Raw genomic sequence first — 12,904 nt, forward strand, 5'->3', positions numbered from 1 at the left:
CAGCGTTTACGCCAGCCCTCTCCTCAGATGGTGGAAAGATGTCAAAGGCTGTTGTGAGTAAAGCTTTAAGAGGGGTCATGTATCTAAATTGACATATGTGAACTTCCTCCTGGATAGAGATTGTCTACAGTCACTGGGATGGGGAAACATCATGTAATGTTCACACCCACACTCAGAAAAGAGAAAAAGGGCCAGAGTGGGTTTGAGGGACCCAATGTGTGACTGCAGGAGTAAGGTCGTAGAAGCAAAATCACCTTCCACCAACTGCAAACAAGTCAGGGAAGCCTTGCCTGATGTTAATGACCTTGTTTGGAACTGAAGTCACACACAGTGTTTTCACTGGATAGTTTTCCTTTATTTTTAAACTCACTCCTCCAAGTTCTGCCGTTCAGTAAGTCCTGCTCCAAAACCCTCACTCATCGCTGATGGGTAATGCTCCTTTCATGTGATCTTATATATCTCTGCATCCCCACGGACATAGAGAGGACTGAGAGGATGGGGGCACTCTGGACTCCAGGGTTGTGACTGTGCAGGAACAGACAAAGAGGAGGAAAACCTGGCAGACACCAACTGCCTATGAAAGCCAGTCCATTTCTTCTGAGCCTGGAGTCAAGCCAACATACCTGTCAAGGGTGGGGCAGTGGGCAGCAGGCTGTCACACTGGGTCCCATCTCTGCCCTCACCCCCAGGGTGGCCAAGAACAGCATCTAAAATACACCAAGCCATTATTTCTCGTAAGTAGGAATTCTTGCCCTATGGGGGAAGAAAAGTAGGTCTTCCTTTAAGAAGAAGTTTCAGCTTAGTTCAACATTGCACAAAGGCAGTGAGCCCTGCAGTTTAGAACAGGGGGTAGCAAAGTATACAACACTCACTGGGCAGGTTTGTATATATATTCTTAATGTTTGTGCTTTGCTTAATCCTCACTGGCAATAAAGAGTCCACTTTCTTGCCTGTTCCTTGTGCCTCAGTAGCACAGGAATTTAAGCCTTAAAAAAACAGCATCTTGCTCCTTGAATCATCAGTTTCTTTCCTGACCTAGATTTCCTGGGTGGTGGGAAAAGTGAAGGCTGTAACTATGAAAAGTCTGGACTTGATTCTGCAGATAACCAGGGCCACTGAAGGTGTGTGCCTGCCTTTTCCAACAAGAGTGTCAGGATCCCAGCAGGAATAGTGTTCCATGGGTCAGCCAGACAGAAGTAACGAGGCGTTGGGAGACCAAAAAGTTTATTGACAGAGTCCAGATGAGAGATAAAACCATAAACTTAACCATCTAAACCAGTGCTGTCCAATAGAAAAGCAGTTCGAGTTGCTAGTGTACTTAAATGTTCTAGCAGCCATATTAAAAATGTAAAAGAAGTACAGTTAATTTTAATAATTACTTCTCCAAAATACCATTTCAACATGGCATAATGTAAAAATGATTCATGAGATTATTTTTACTTTACTGCTGTGTCTGAGAAATCTGGTATGTGGATAACTTACAGCGTATTTCCGAAGCGAAATTCTCAGCTTTTAAAGGGAATTGTGGGTCTCGCCACAATAATAAGAGTCGTGTTTACCGGAAAAATATTCCACACTGCTTCGGTTTTTAATACAAATTAGTTCAAATTAAATAGAGTTTACAAGTCTGGTCTTCAGTCACACTAGCCACGTTTCAAGTGCACACTGGCCACATTTCAAGTGCTCAGTTGCCACAGTTGGCTACTGGTTACCGTATTGTGCAGAGCAAGTCTCGACTGTAACTGTGCAAACGTGGCACTCAGAGAAGCGTAAATCCGTGCAGATGCCCCATTAAACTCCGGGCGCCGGGCGGCGGCGGATCCTGCAGTTCCGGATGTCTTCACGAGGTGGCACTAAGGAGCACACTCTCAGCGGCTCGCGACCAGCGTCCACCCCGGAAGCTAAATCCCGCCGTTCTATCTAGTTCCTCCGGCTTTCTCCACCCCCGGATGCACCCTGTCTAATAGTCTCAAGTCTCTGAAACCTGCGATCGGTCAGAATGGGCCGGGCAGCGGAGCCGCGGATTCTGCAGAGCGAGTGAAGAGCGGCGCCCCGAGCCACGCAAGGGCGGTGGGCGCGCAGGACCAGACCCCCGCGACCCGCGCAGACCGCAAAAAGCCCCCCGCCTTAGAACGCGTCGCCCGGCTACTGCCATCGCCAGGGCCGGGTCTGAGCTCCCACCGACAGCACCCCGAGCTCAGTGCATCCGCAGGCCTCCCCTCCAATGATTCAGAAGTCACGCCCGGCGCTGCTGCAGTCTCAAGATGTCGGAGACAGGGTGGAAACGCTTATGGTAAACTGCAGGGAAGGGAAGGCAGGGGTCCCGGGACCGCAGGCTCTGGCAGGGAAATTCGGAAGGTTGCCGAGGGTCAGCGTCCCTAGAGGAACCTTTTCTGTGTCCCGGGTGCGCACATAAACGGTTGGGGACGTGGCGGCAGAGCTGGAGTTTGACTAAAGGGATTGAAAGGGGGGAGGGAGGAAGGAGAGGAACTCCAACCCAGTCCTTGGGATAGGCAAGCAAAGGTAACGCTCCGGGACGTTGCTTTGAGTTGGATGCCTAGAATGACCGGTGGGAGGACGCCTAGGTAGATATTTGGACCATTGCAAAGCCGGATGATAGTGCAAAGCCTGGGAAGCGGTTAGTGCTCGAGCGAGGTGTGTTGGGGACAGCACAGCGCCCGCGGGCAGGACGAGTTTCCTCTGGGTGTCCACATTCTCCCCACCAGCCGGGAATCCGGGCGGTTGGTCTGCACCGCGGAACCACGCCCCTCCCGCGTCTGGATTGGCTGCCGTGGTCACGCTGCGGGGCTGCTATTGGTGGAGACGGAGGCGGGGCTGGGCAGGCGGTCCCGGAGGATGGTCCGGCTGAGCCGCTGCTAGCGGTGGGTGGGAATGCGGCTTGGCCTTAGGCAGGGAGGACCAGTTGGCATCAGCTGCTTTTCTCCCTGAGGTCAAGGTTACCGTCCAATTGCGCCAGGGGCTGGAGCAGAATGGGATGTGTTTTTGTTTTGTCTTTGTTTTTGCTTAAGAGGTCTCAGCAGCCACTCTACGTTTACATCTTTGAATGTGTCCTTCAGCTGAGCCTTCCAACTCAGGCCTCTAGATTGATCTGAATTGGATTTAGGATTTAGATTTTTAAAAAGGAGTAGTAGTTGCTTGTGGAGCATGTTTGCTAACTATATAAATGCTACTTATTGCCTATATGTATCTGTATTATTTGGTTGTTTTTGCCCTCCCTACTCCTCAAAACAACAACAACAAAAAACCCAAAACAACTGTATTAACTGGTTTCATTTACCTTGAATAACTTTGGGCTGCTTAGGAAAAAAAAAGCATACATGCCCTTAAAGAATGTGCCATCCACCATTGACAATATCTTAAGACTATTCAAAATGAAAAGTGTGAATTCTGTTTGTTTGTTTTTTTTAATAAATATGTTGCTTTTTTTTTTAACTGTTAGAGGTTAATCTATACTGCTGGTATATATTTAGCATCTTCTCTATGCTGATAGACCTGAAAAATTACAAAGTTAAAAAAGTTATGGGCTATATTCATGTATTCCACAAATATCTTTTGAGCCAATAATGTGTCCAAGCAAGGTGTTGTGAAAATAAAAACATAAAGAAGATAGTTCCTGCACTGGGGAAGGGTGTAGTGTGTGTGTATTGCGGTGTGAGTGGGTGCTTAAAACAAGTTCCATACAATACCCGTGAGAGCCCTGGGGAAGCAGCAAAGAGAACTGCTTAGAAGCTATAACTGCAGATCATTCCTACAGCCTCACCAGAGCAAAGGTCTGGAGGGTCTTGGGGGAGATTTCCTGTCTAGCGATGCTTAGGGGCATGCAGGTCCCACTAAGCTTTATCCTGTGGAATTGTGCTGGACGGAGAGCCAAGTGCAGATTTCCTGTTACATGTGTGATTCATTCATTCTTGACTGTTAAGCATCTGTGGAACCTGAGCTGGTGTATCTGGATGTCTCACCCTGTGTTGCTCTGGTAGGGTGGGTTGGCACTGCTGATTCTGGAGACCCCCAAGAAAGCCACCAGGATGGATCAGTGCAGGGCTGGCTCCAGGAAGCAAGAGGGGTCATCAGCAGGAGTTGGTCATGACCCAGGAGGTAGACAGAGGAGTCTTATTTGTCTCCCAAATGTCCTGCTGGAATATCTAAGTGTGGACTGAAGAAGGGGCAAGCAAGCCTGTGGAGACCTGCTGACCAAGTTTCCATTTTGGACATTGAGTCTGAGATGCATGCAGGCCATGCGAGGGGAGATGGAGGAGGTGTGGGGATAACAGTCTGGAGAGAGACTGGCCTGGAGGTGTGGGCGTTGCTGGCCCCAGTGTGTAAAGTGTGGCGTGGGGGTGGGGGTGCCCTGAGAGGCTGCTGCTATGGGAGATAAGAGAAACAGCAACGTCTGTGGGCTGATGAAAAGGAGACTTAGAAGGGCAGCCAGAAGAGGAGAGAGAAACCAAAAAGACAGGAGCAACAATCACCTGTTTCAGATGCACCAGAGAGGCCAAGTAAGAGAAGACCAAGGATGGGAAAGGGGTCCTGGGATGTGGCGGGTCCTTGGTGAGCGCTAGTGGCAGCCTTAGTGGAGGGGCTTTAGCAGGATGGCAAGTTCTGGGGACCTGAGCAGTCACTAATGGAGAGGGGCATCAGGCTGGAAGATGTGGGGCGGTGGGGTGGGGTGGCGGGGAGGGCTTTCAAGCTTGTTTCCAGGCAAAGGAGAAGATGCCGATGGAAGTACGAGGCTGAGTGTGCAGGGAAGAAGAGCTCACTGAAGCTACAAAGTCTAGGATGAGGCTGAGAAACAAAACTCATGGGAATACAGCTTAGCAAAAGCCTCTCCTTGGGGGAGAGGGAGCTGCTTTCTGACACGCGTGATGAAGTATACTCATCTTGCTTGGTTGCACTTGCTGTCTTAACCATTCTACCCACTTTGGTGCTTTAAAAGCTATTTGAACGTGGTTATAAGTGCCAGTATTTTATTATCTGAACTTACTCAGTCCTTTTAAGGAATTCCAGTTATAATTTGAGACTTGCGTTTTGGTGGAAGGTGAAATAATCTCTTTTCTCTGTGAAACAAATTGCACAGATTACAAACATTTTGGTTCTCAGTAGGTAGTTCCGTGATGTGTTTAACAGGCAACTTTGTATTTATCTTAGTAGCGTTTTAGGACAACAGTGTGCCATTTATGAAGAAGTAATAGTGCAGGTGCCATTTAATGAGGAGGGAGAAGATCTTTTTGGATGGGCGCCTTTGGAAAAGAGTGCTTTTCTTTCCTGCATGGAGTTTTTAGAGCGCCTTTACACAACCCTTTGACTGAGTCTGGATTCCAGGGCATGCTGTGAAGCCTCCGGAGAGTGCTTGGGGGAAGTACAATTAGTCTACGAGGGAGTCCTGCCTTTCTAGATGGTGCTTCTAAATTCACCAGTGTGTGTATGTGACTCTTCTGGCTTAAAGAACAACCAGCCAACCCAGGAGTGGCTGCTGGCCTACGGTGCCCCTGCGATCTGTTGAGGTCCCTGCCAGATGAATGAATGTAAGAGAAGGGAAAGTTTTAAATTAAGGAAATTTATGGGTTTTACAGGAAGTGACACATTCCGTTACACGTTGCACCTGCTTACTTAATGGTTTCACTTCCTTTGTCTTAACTCTTGTAAGTAATCTACAGGTTTACAACCGAGGGAAACTGAAACCAGCAGTTCAGAGTCAAAACACTGTTCAACTGATTTTGCTCTTGTGACGATTAGAGGTTGGCCAATAATTTACCATTAGGACTAATGGGGAAGTGTGGTCAGTGGCATGATTTGCAGATGGAAATAGGCATGTTGTTCAGTAGGAGCAATGTTATTAACAGTAAGTTTTTCATTATCAAGAATTATCAAAGCTGTTGTCAGTAAACCAGAGAGATACCTCCTGCAGTCTCCCATGTTCTCAACAACAATCCAACACTGTTAATTCCCAGCCACAATTACCCCTTCTCTGAAGTGTGAAGATAATCCTGGGGGCCTCCAGGAGATCCTTAGAAAGGAATTGCCTGGTCCAGGTGTGCACAAAGGTGGGGCAAAGCTGCTGACACAGCGTTCTCTTGTCCTGCAGTTGCAGCCAGTGATCAAAGCCTTCCTGTGCGGCTCCATCAGTGGGACCTGCTCTACCCTCCTCTTCCAACCTCTGGATCTTCTCAAAACGCGCCTGCAGACTCTCCAGCCCGCAGCTCATGGGTAAAGCCTGCTGCTCCCCCAACCCCACCATTGCATTGAGGACCCTGTTTCAACAACTTCTCTCAGACACAGGAGCATCTTTACTGTGTTGAGTCAGCTTCCATTCTGTTGGATGCTCACAGAGAAATCCAGGCCAAGCCCACCTCTCATGTGTCTGGTATGTGTCTGTATGTGTGTATATATAGATGTACACACATACATACACATACACTCTGTATATATCTGACATATCTTGTATATCTTGTATATATCTGACATATATCTTGTTGATTAAGTGGGGTCCTTCCCTGAGTAACTTCCTGGGATCTGCCTTGGTGACATTTGCGGTGCTAGCCTGTGACATCATAACTGTGCTGCCTGGCACAAGGAGTGGGTGGGTTTCTGGAAGTAGCCTGAGTGCTGAGTGTCCCTTGTGCGCCCCCTCATTGGGCTCAGCACTGTGAGAACATGGGTCAAATGGGAGGTCATCCTGTGGTTCGCAGTGCGAATGGACAGGCGATCATGTATGTGCCACATCGTGAACGCGCAGGAGCTCAGTAACTCCAAGAGAGATTCTTGTAGAGATCCTTAAGTGTTCTAAAAGAGTCCATGCCGAGAAGTCTTTGAGTGGAGCGTTCTTTAATGAGGACGTGGTCTAAGTGGTTTCTCCTTCCTTGCCTCTGTTTTGTCTGCTTTCAGATCCAGACGCGTTGGGATGTTGGCTGTGCTCTTAAATGTGGTTCGCACGGAGAGTCTATTGGGCCTTTGGAAAGGGATGGCCCCTGTAAGCTGCCTTTTGGGTCTGATCTTCCACCCCCAACCCCGCCAATAACCAGCCCACTCTCATCCACCTCCTGTAGCAGTGGCCTTCCTGCCCGGCTCGCTTACTGTCGCTGACTTCCACTTGAGGGCTCTGGGAGGTATCATGCCGTGTGCCCTGGGCGGGACTTCTCAGTGCAGCAGCAAGTCCTGAGAGCCCCCCGTCAGCAGATCCTTGCCCTGACCCCCCAGGGCCTCCACACCTGCAGTTCTCTGCCCAAAGCCTTCTTCTGGTCTTAAGAACTCACTTTGCTGGAAATGCCAGGGAGTTGATGCTCACGCCAGGCCCACAGCAGCCCTTGACCTGATATTTAAAACCTAACTTCCCTCCTCAGGTGGAGGGATAACTGAGGTGTGCCCTGCACCTATTTCCAGAGTTTCCCCCAAAGAATTCAGTTGCCCATGGCAGTAACCGGTTAGATAACACACCCCGTGTTGGCTGCCTTCTCTCCCACCTCAATTCCCCACTCTCCCATTGTTGCTCCTCCACACCTCAGATCAATTATTTCATGCAAATCCTGGGTCTTCTTTTGGGAAATCCTAGCTCAGACAGTATCTTACATGTGGGTCTTTGATTCCTTTCCCTCGACTTTGTCTGCAGTCCATCGTGAGATGTGTCCCTGGCGTGGGAATCTACTTTGGCACCCTCTACTCTTCAAAGCAGTACTTCCTGCGAGGCCACCCACCCACGGCCCTGGAGTCGGTCATCCTAGGGGTGGGCTCTCGCTCAGTTGCAGGGGTCTGCATGTCGCCCATCACTGTGGTCAAGACACGCTTCGAGGTGAGTTTGACAACTTCAGGTCCTCAGAGTGGGCAGACAGAGGCTCTGGGCTCTTGAGTCATGTGGCCACTGATGCCAGCTCCCGATTACAACCTAACATAGAGGCCGATGTGGTCGGAGAGCCCATCTGGGTAGTCCGGCCAAGCTACCTATGAATTGGAGCCCCCAGTGCACTGGTGATGTCCCTGGAGGTGGGCTTGGTTCAGGGCACAAACCCAAGGCTGGTTCTGAGCTTCCTTTGCAGAGCGGGCGGTACGGCTACGAGAGCATCTACGCGGCCCTGCGGAGCATCTATCTCAGCGAGGGGTACCGGGGCCTCTTCAGTGGTCTGACGGCAACACTCCTCCGTGACGCCCCCTTTTCTGGAATCTACCTGATGTTTTACAACCAGACCAAAAACATCGTGCTCCACGAAGGTGGGCTGGAAGGAGGTCACATCCTCACCTCTCTGCGATAGGAGACTGTTTTGTTCCCAGCAGCTCCAGAGCCTGAGCCTAGTTTTAGACACTGAGCCGTATCTGCACTGCGTCAGGCAGGAGGCCCGGTGCTGGGATAGACATGGTCCCTGCCCTTTTGAGTTGATAGTCTATTAAGGCAGAGCGCTGTAGTATGTAATTATTGAGTGAGGGAGGGGGTGGAATAAAGCACATTTTGCATAGGCCTTGCGACAACGCTCTCCACATTTGCCTGATGTGAAGATATCTAGGTCCTACCCAAGGCCTCCTGAGGCAGAAACTCTGGGGTAAGAAGACCTGGGAGACTGTATTTTCCAAGAAGCACTTGCTGTGATTCTTATCAGATAAGTTTGGGAAATGCCTGTGAGTTAGGGGCCGGGGGAAAAATACTATCTTCACTTGCCTTGCTGGGCTCCTGGTTACTGTTTTGAGGCTTCCATTTGGGTGGAGAGAAGGATGCCAAACCTCGGACAGTCTGGCACACTCACCCTACTGGTGACTCATGCTGCACAAGACGTGGGCAGAATCAACAGGCAGTAAACATCCACTACAGCAGAGCCAGGCATTGATAGAAACACATCCTTGGTAGAGTGAATCTGCATTCAACACGGTGTCCTTGGACAATGGGAGCCAGGAATTGCAACCAAGGCCATTTAGTTGGGAAAGCCAGAATGCCACCATCGTGGCTGTGGTGCTACGCTGCAGTTGGGGCGCTCTGGGAGATTTGCTGCTTCTCCCCAGGCGCCAGGAGGGGGGACACTGCAGGTCACAGCCTTATCTTGCCGTAGAAAGTTAAGGCAGTCCCGGAGCTTGGATGTACATTTTCAACTTCTCGACCCATCTTTAAAATTAGTATTAGAAATTAGAGTCCTAATTACTATTTAGAAATCATTGTAAACTTACCCCAAAAAGCCACAAGAAAGGTACACATAACTCCGTAGCCCTTTATTACTCTTTCTATATTTATAATTGTTTTTTTCCAAACCGTTTAAGACTAAGTTGCAGACATGATGCCTCTTTGCCCTTAAATACATCAGCTTGTATTTCGTAAGAACAGAGACGTTTGCACATAACTATCTTACCAAATTCAGGAAACTTCACATAGATACAATTCTTTAATCTAGAGTCCCATTTATAGTCTTAATTTCTCCAGTTTTCCCAATAATGTACATTGCAGCAATATTTATTTTTTTTATTTTAACTTTGGTGTGGGTTACCTGATGTTTTCTAGTGAATAAATTGATTTTACCTTTTTAGCAAGAGAAGCACGTAACTAAAATGGTGTCCCTGGTGCCTTATATCAGGAATGACATATATATGATATTTGTTTGACCCACTGTGGGTGATGTCAACTTTTTATCACTTGGATTTCATTTCATTCTCCACTGAAAATTCAATTGTTTTTTTCTTTTGTAATTTGTAAGTATCTCTCTGGGGAGACCCTCTCACTTTATATAAATATAAAACCTCCTGTTCTTCCGTATATTTTAGCATCAGTCAATGATTCTTGCCTCAATTATTATGCTGATGGTTGTCAAAAGGTGAATTTTTAGTTCCATTATTCTATTTACATTGATTAATTATACCTTTAAACTTTTAATTCTTAGCCTTGTTTGAATCCAGACCCTTCTAGCTTTTGGGAAGAATTAGTGGGCAACTTGGCATTGGTATTTATCTGATGAATATGAGATTTATTTATAACTGAGTGTTGCCTTTGTCCTCTTTCAGACCAGTTGGGTGCAGTCTTTGTTCCCGTTGTAAATTTCAGCTGTGGGGTATTGGCCGGTGTTCTGGCCTCACTGGTAACTCAACCTGCAGATGTTATCAAGACTCACATGCAGCTCTCCCCAATGAAATTTCGGTGGATTGGCCAGGCAGTGGCCCTCATTTTCAAAGTAAGGCTTTAGGATAAATATTGGTTCATATTGTGGTTAAGGCAGTCTCTCTAAAGGAGTACCTTTACGCAACAGAATCACCCAAGGAGCTTTTAAAAATCCCCATTCCCAGGTCATATCCTGGGCTCATATTAGAAGCTCTGGGGGAGGTGAACCCTTGGCATCAGTATTTTAAGTTCCCTAGTGATTCCAGTGTGTTTCCAAGGTTGAGAATCACTGCTAAAAATCCATGGTTGTGGGGTTTTTTGTTTGTTCTTTTTTTTTTTTTTTTTTTCTTTTTTGGTGGTGGTGGTGTTTAGGAAGGGAGCCCCACGTTAGGCAGGACAACCTGTGACACTTGTTTAACATGCATGTTGTTGGGCCCTACCCCACACCTGCTGAATCAGGTGATCTGGAAGGACTTAGGAACTTAAATCAAGGACGTCAGAGGCAATGCAGTCAGAAAAACAACAAACACATTGTTTTGTTTCTAAGACTTTGCTGTAACACAAATAGACAAGTAGTATTGAGGATAAAGTGCAGTAGGTGTAGAGCACACTAAGATCCTATTTAAAAGCCACCGAGCTGGCCCTTTGGAAGCATGTACTGTTATCAGATATTCTTGTTCAAGGTAAATTTGTCCCCTAGATCTTTAGATTTTTCTGTAGTTCTTTCAGTTTTTCTGTGTAGCAGAGGAAACGTGTAGGCATATGCACCAGGTATCTGTCTTACCCTCGATATAAGCCAGTGTCTGTGAATCCGATCGTATTCCTCCCACTTCTTCGGTGTCTTGCTTTCCTATTCTCTTACCTAAATTCATGAAGTTTGAAAATAGATTCTTCAGTATATGTGAAAGTGGCAAGAATGATAACAACAGGAAGGAGCAATCCAGATCATGAGGTGTTTTGTCTTTAATTCTTACTTAGGGCCACCAGGAACATACAGTGGGTTAAAAAAAAAGACCGTCCTTCCAGGCAGCCAAACTGCCAAGAAGGCATTTTTTTCCTTCCTCCTGGAGCCAGGGCCCAGGGCTTGGCAAGCAGACCTTGGTCTGGATTTGATATGCCACTTGGGGCTTGGGGCGCCTGGGCACCGTACAAGCTGTGCCACTGGACACTTTATAGAAACCCTATATAAGGTTTTCAGCTAAGAAATAGATCCCCCTAGACAGAGCAAGCCTAAAAAGATTTTAAAAGTTTAGCGACTGTGCCTAATTGTCTTCTTGGATCCAGTATTTATAGTCTTGACATGATTTATAAAAGTCTAAAAAGGAAGATATAAAAATGGGGTATCACAGAGAGGGACCCTCACTCTCGTGCCAGGTGTATAACTGTATTGCTGCTTTAGTTTCAGAGTCTCCATGTCCATTTTCCTCCTAGGAGTACGGGCTGCGTGGCTTCTTTCAAGGCAGTGTCCCCCGGGCCCTCCGCAGGACTCTGATGGCAGCCATGGCGTGGACCGTCTATGAAGAGATGATGGCCAAGATGGGCCTGAAGTCCTGACCGGGCGAGGACTGGGCGAAGATGGGATTGGCTGCCCTGCCTGGTTTCTGCCAAGGACCTTTTCACCTCACTGTCCTGGAGCGAGATAGAGTCGTATCTGGAGAGCCAGGCAGAGCCGTCACCTTCAGTTCCCCAGCTCAGGTAGAGGATGGGGGGAGCCTGACTCAAGCTTTCTGAATCTCCTAGAAGGGGAGTCACAGATACAGACAGCACACTGGGGAGTTAGGAGAAGGGTTTGCATACCCTGCAAGGTACTTGAAAAGACATTTCCAGAGAGAGCTCCGTTGGGGGGCTCCGCTCAGCCACCCGCTCACCACGGTGCCTCTTTGGATCTGCTCTTGGGCAAGAATCACAACAGCGGGGAAGCCGTGGGCCGCCTGCTGGGGCCGAGGAGTTCCTGCAGGGAGGCTGGGGCTGGGGAGAGAGGAGTCGCTGTCACCAGGCTGAAGGCTGCGTCCGAGGTGATGTTAGGATGAGGAAGAAAAGATGTCACTACTTACTTGGTTCCTAATCAACTTCTCAGAGGCTCTGGAGAAGGGGGACAGTGACTTCCTAGCCTCTCAGTGCCCAGGTAATATGGCTTGATCTCAGCCCCTGCACTGTGTCAACTCCAAGCTGTTCTGGCTTTTCTCTGCAGCTAAAGTTGTGATAAATAAAGCGAAGCACTTTATCATGGAAGAACCTACATAGTGTCATGCCTCTGTTCTAAAATGACAGTATAGTCAAAGCCAGCTGGCTCTTAACCTGTATAGGTCCTCAAACCTAAAATTTTAAAAAATAGGGTTTATTTTACATATCCTACAATTCACCCATTCCAAATATACAATTCTGTGATTTTTTTTTTTTTAGTAACTTTACTGAGTGGTGCACCCATCACCATAAATCAGTTTTAGAGAACATTCACTCCCCCAATAAGATCTCCGATTTATAATTACCCCTTGTTCCCAGCCCCAGCAGCCACTGGTCTGTTTCCTGTCTATAAATTTGCCTTTTCTGCACCATTCCTATAAATGGAGTCATACAATGTGAAGTCTCTTGTGTCTGGCCTCTTTCACTCAGTGTAAGATTTTTGAGATTCATCCCTAATGTGGTGTGTTCAGCACTCTGTCCTTTTTTTATGGCCAAATAATCTGTTGTATGCCTAGATCATATTTTATTTATCCATTCATCTGTTGACTTTGTTTATTTGAATTGTTTCCACTTTTGGGTACTTGTGAGTAATGCTAGTAGGAACATTCACACACGAGTCATTTGTGTGGACATATATCT

At 47.5% G+C, this 12,904-nt stretch overlaps 1 protein-coding gene across 2 annotated transcripts; it reads left to right on the plus strand.

Annotated features, from left to right (window-relative positions):
• Positions 1 to 1,911: 1,911 nt before the first annotated feature.
• SLC25A38 (solute carrier family 25 member 38) lies at positions 1,912 to 12,320 on the plus strand. 2 transcript variants are annotated; one of them, XM_006200666.4, is made up of 7 exons: positions 1,916 to 2,293; positions 6,104 to 6,225; positions 6,904 to 6,988; positions 7,625 to 7,804; positions 8,049 to 8,220; positions 9,988 to 10,154; positions 11,513 to 12,320. In XM_006200666.4, the coding sequence occupies exons 1-7, from the start codon at positions 2,225 to 2,227 to the stop codon at positions 11,633 to 11,635; spliced, it is 918 nt and encodes a 305-aa protein (XP_006200728.2). In that variant the 5' UTR covers positions 1,916 to 2,224; the 3' UTR covers positions 11,636 to 12,320. The 2 variants fall into 2 exon arrangements, with proteins under 2 accessions (XP_072797143.1, XP_006200728.2); XM_072941042.1 differs by lacking the exon at positions 9,988 to 10,154 and having other exon boundaries at positions 1,912 to 2,293; positions 11,516 to 12,320.
• The last annotated feature ends 584 nt before the right edge of the window (positions 12,321 to 12,904 follow it).

The sequence above is a fragment of the Vicugna pacos genome, chromosome 17, assembly GCF_048564905.1.
Source record: "Vicugna pacos chromosome 17, VicPac4, whole genome shotgun sequence".
Lineage (NCBI taxonomy): Eukaryota > Metazoa > Chordata > Mammalia > Artiodactyla > Camelidae > Vicugna > Vicugna pacos.

Bases quoted from the DNA above. Each gene is read 5' to 3' on its own strand.
- SLC25A38 (XM_006200666.4), top strand. From the start codon at position 2,225: ATGATTCAGAAGTCACGCCCGGCGCTGCTGCAGTCTCAAGATGTCGGA. The intron at 6,226-6,903 runs GTAAAGCCTGCT...GTCTGCTTTCAG, and splicing joins CTCCAGCCCGCAGCTCATGG to ATCCAGACGCGTTGGGATGT. The intron at 7,805-8,048 runs GTGAGTTTGACA...CTTCCTTTGCAG, and splicing joins TGGTCAAGACACGCTTCGAG to AGCGGGCGGTACGGCTACGA.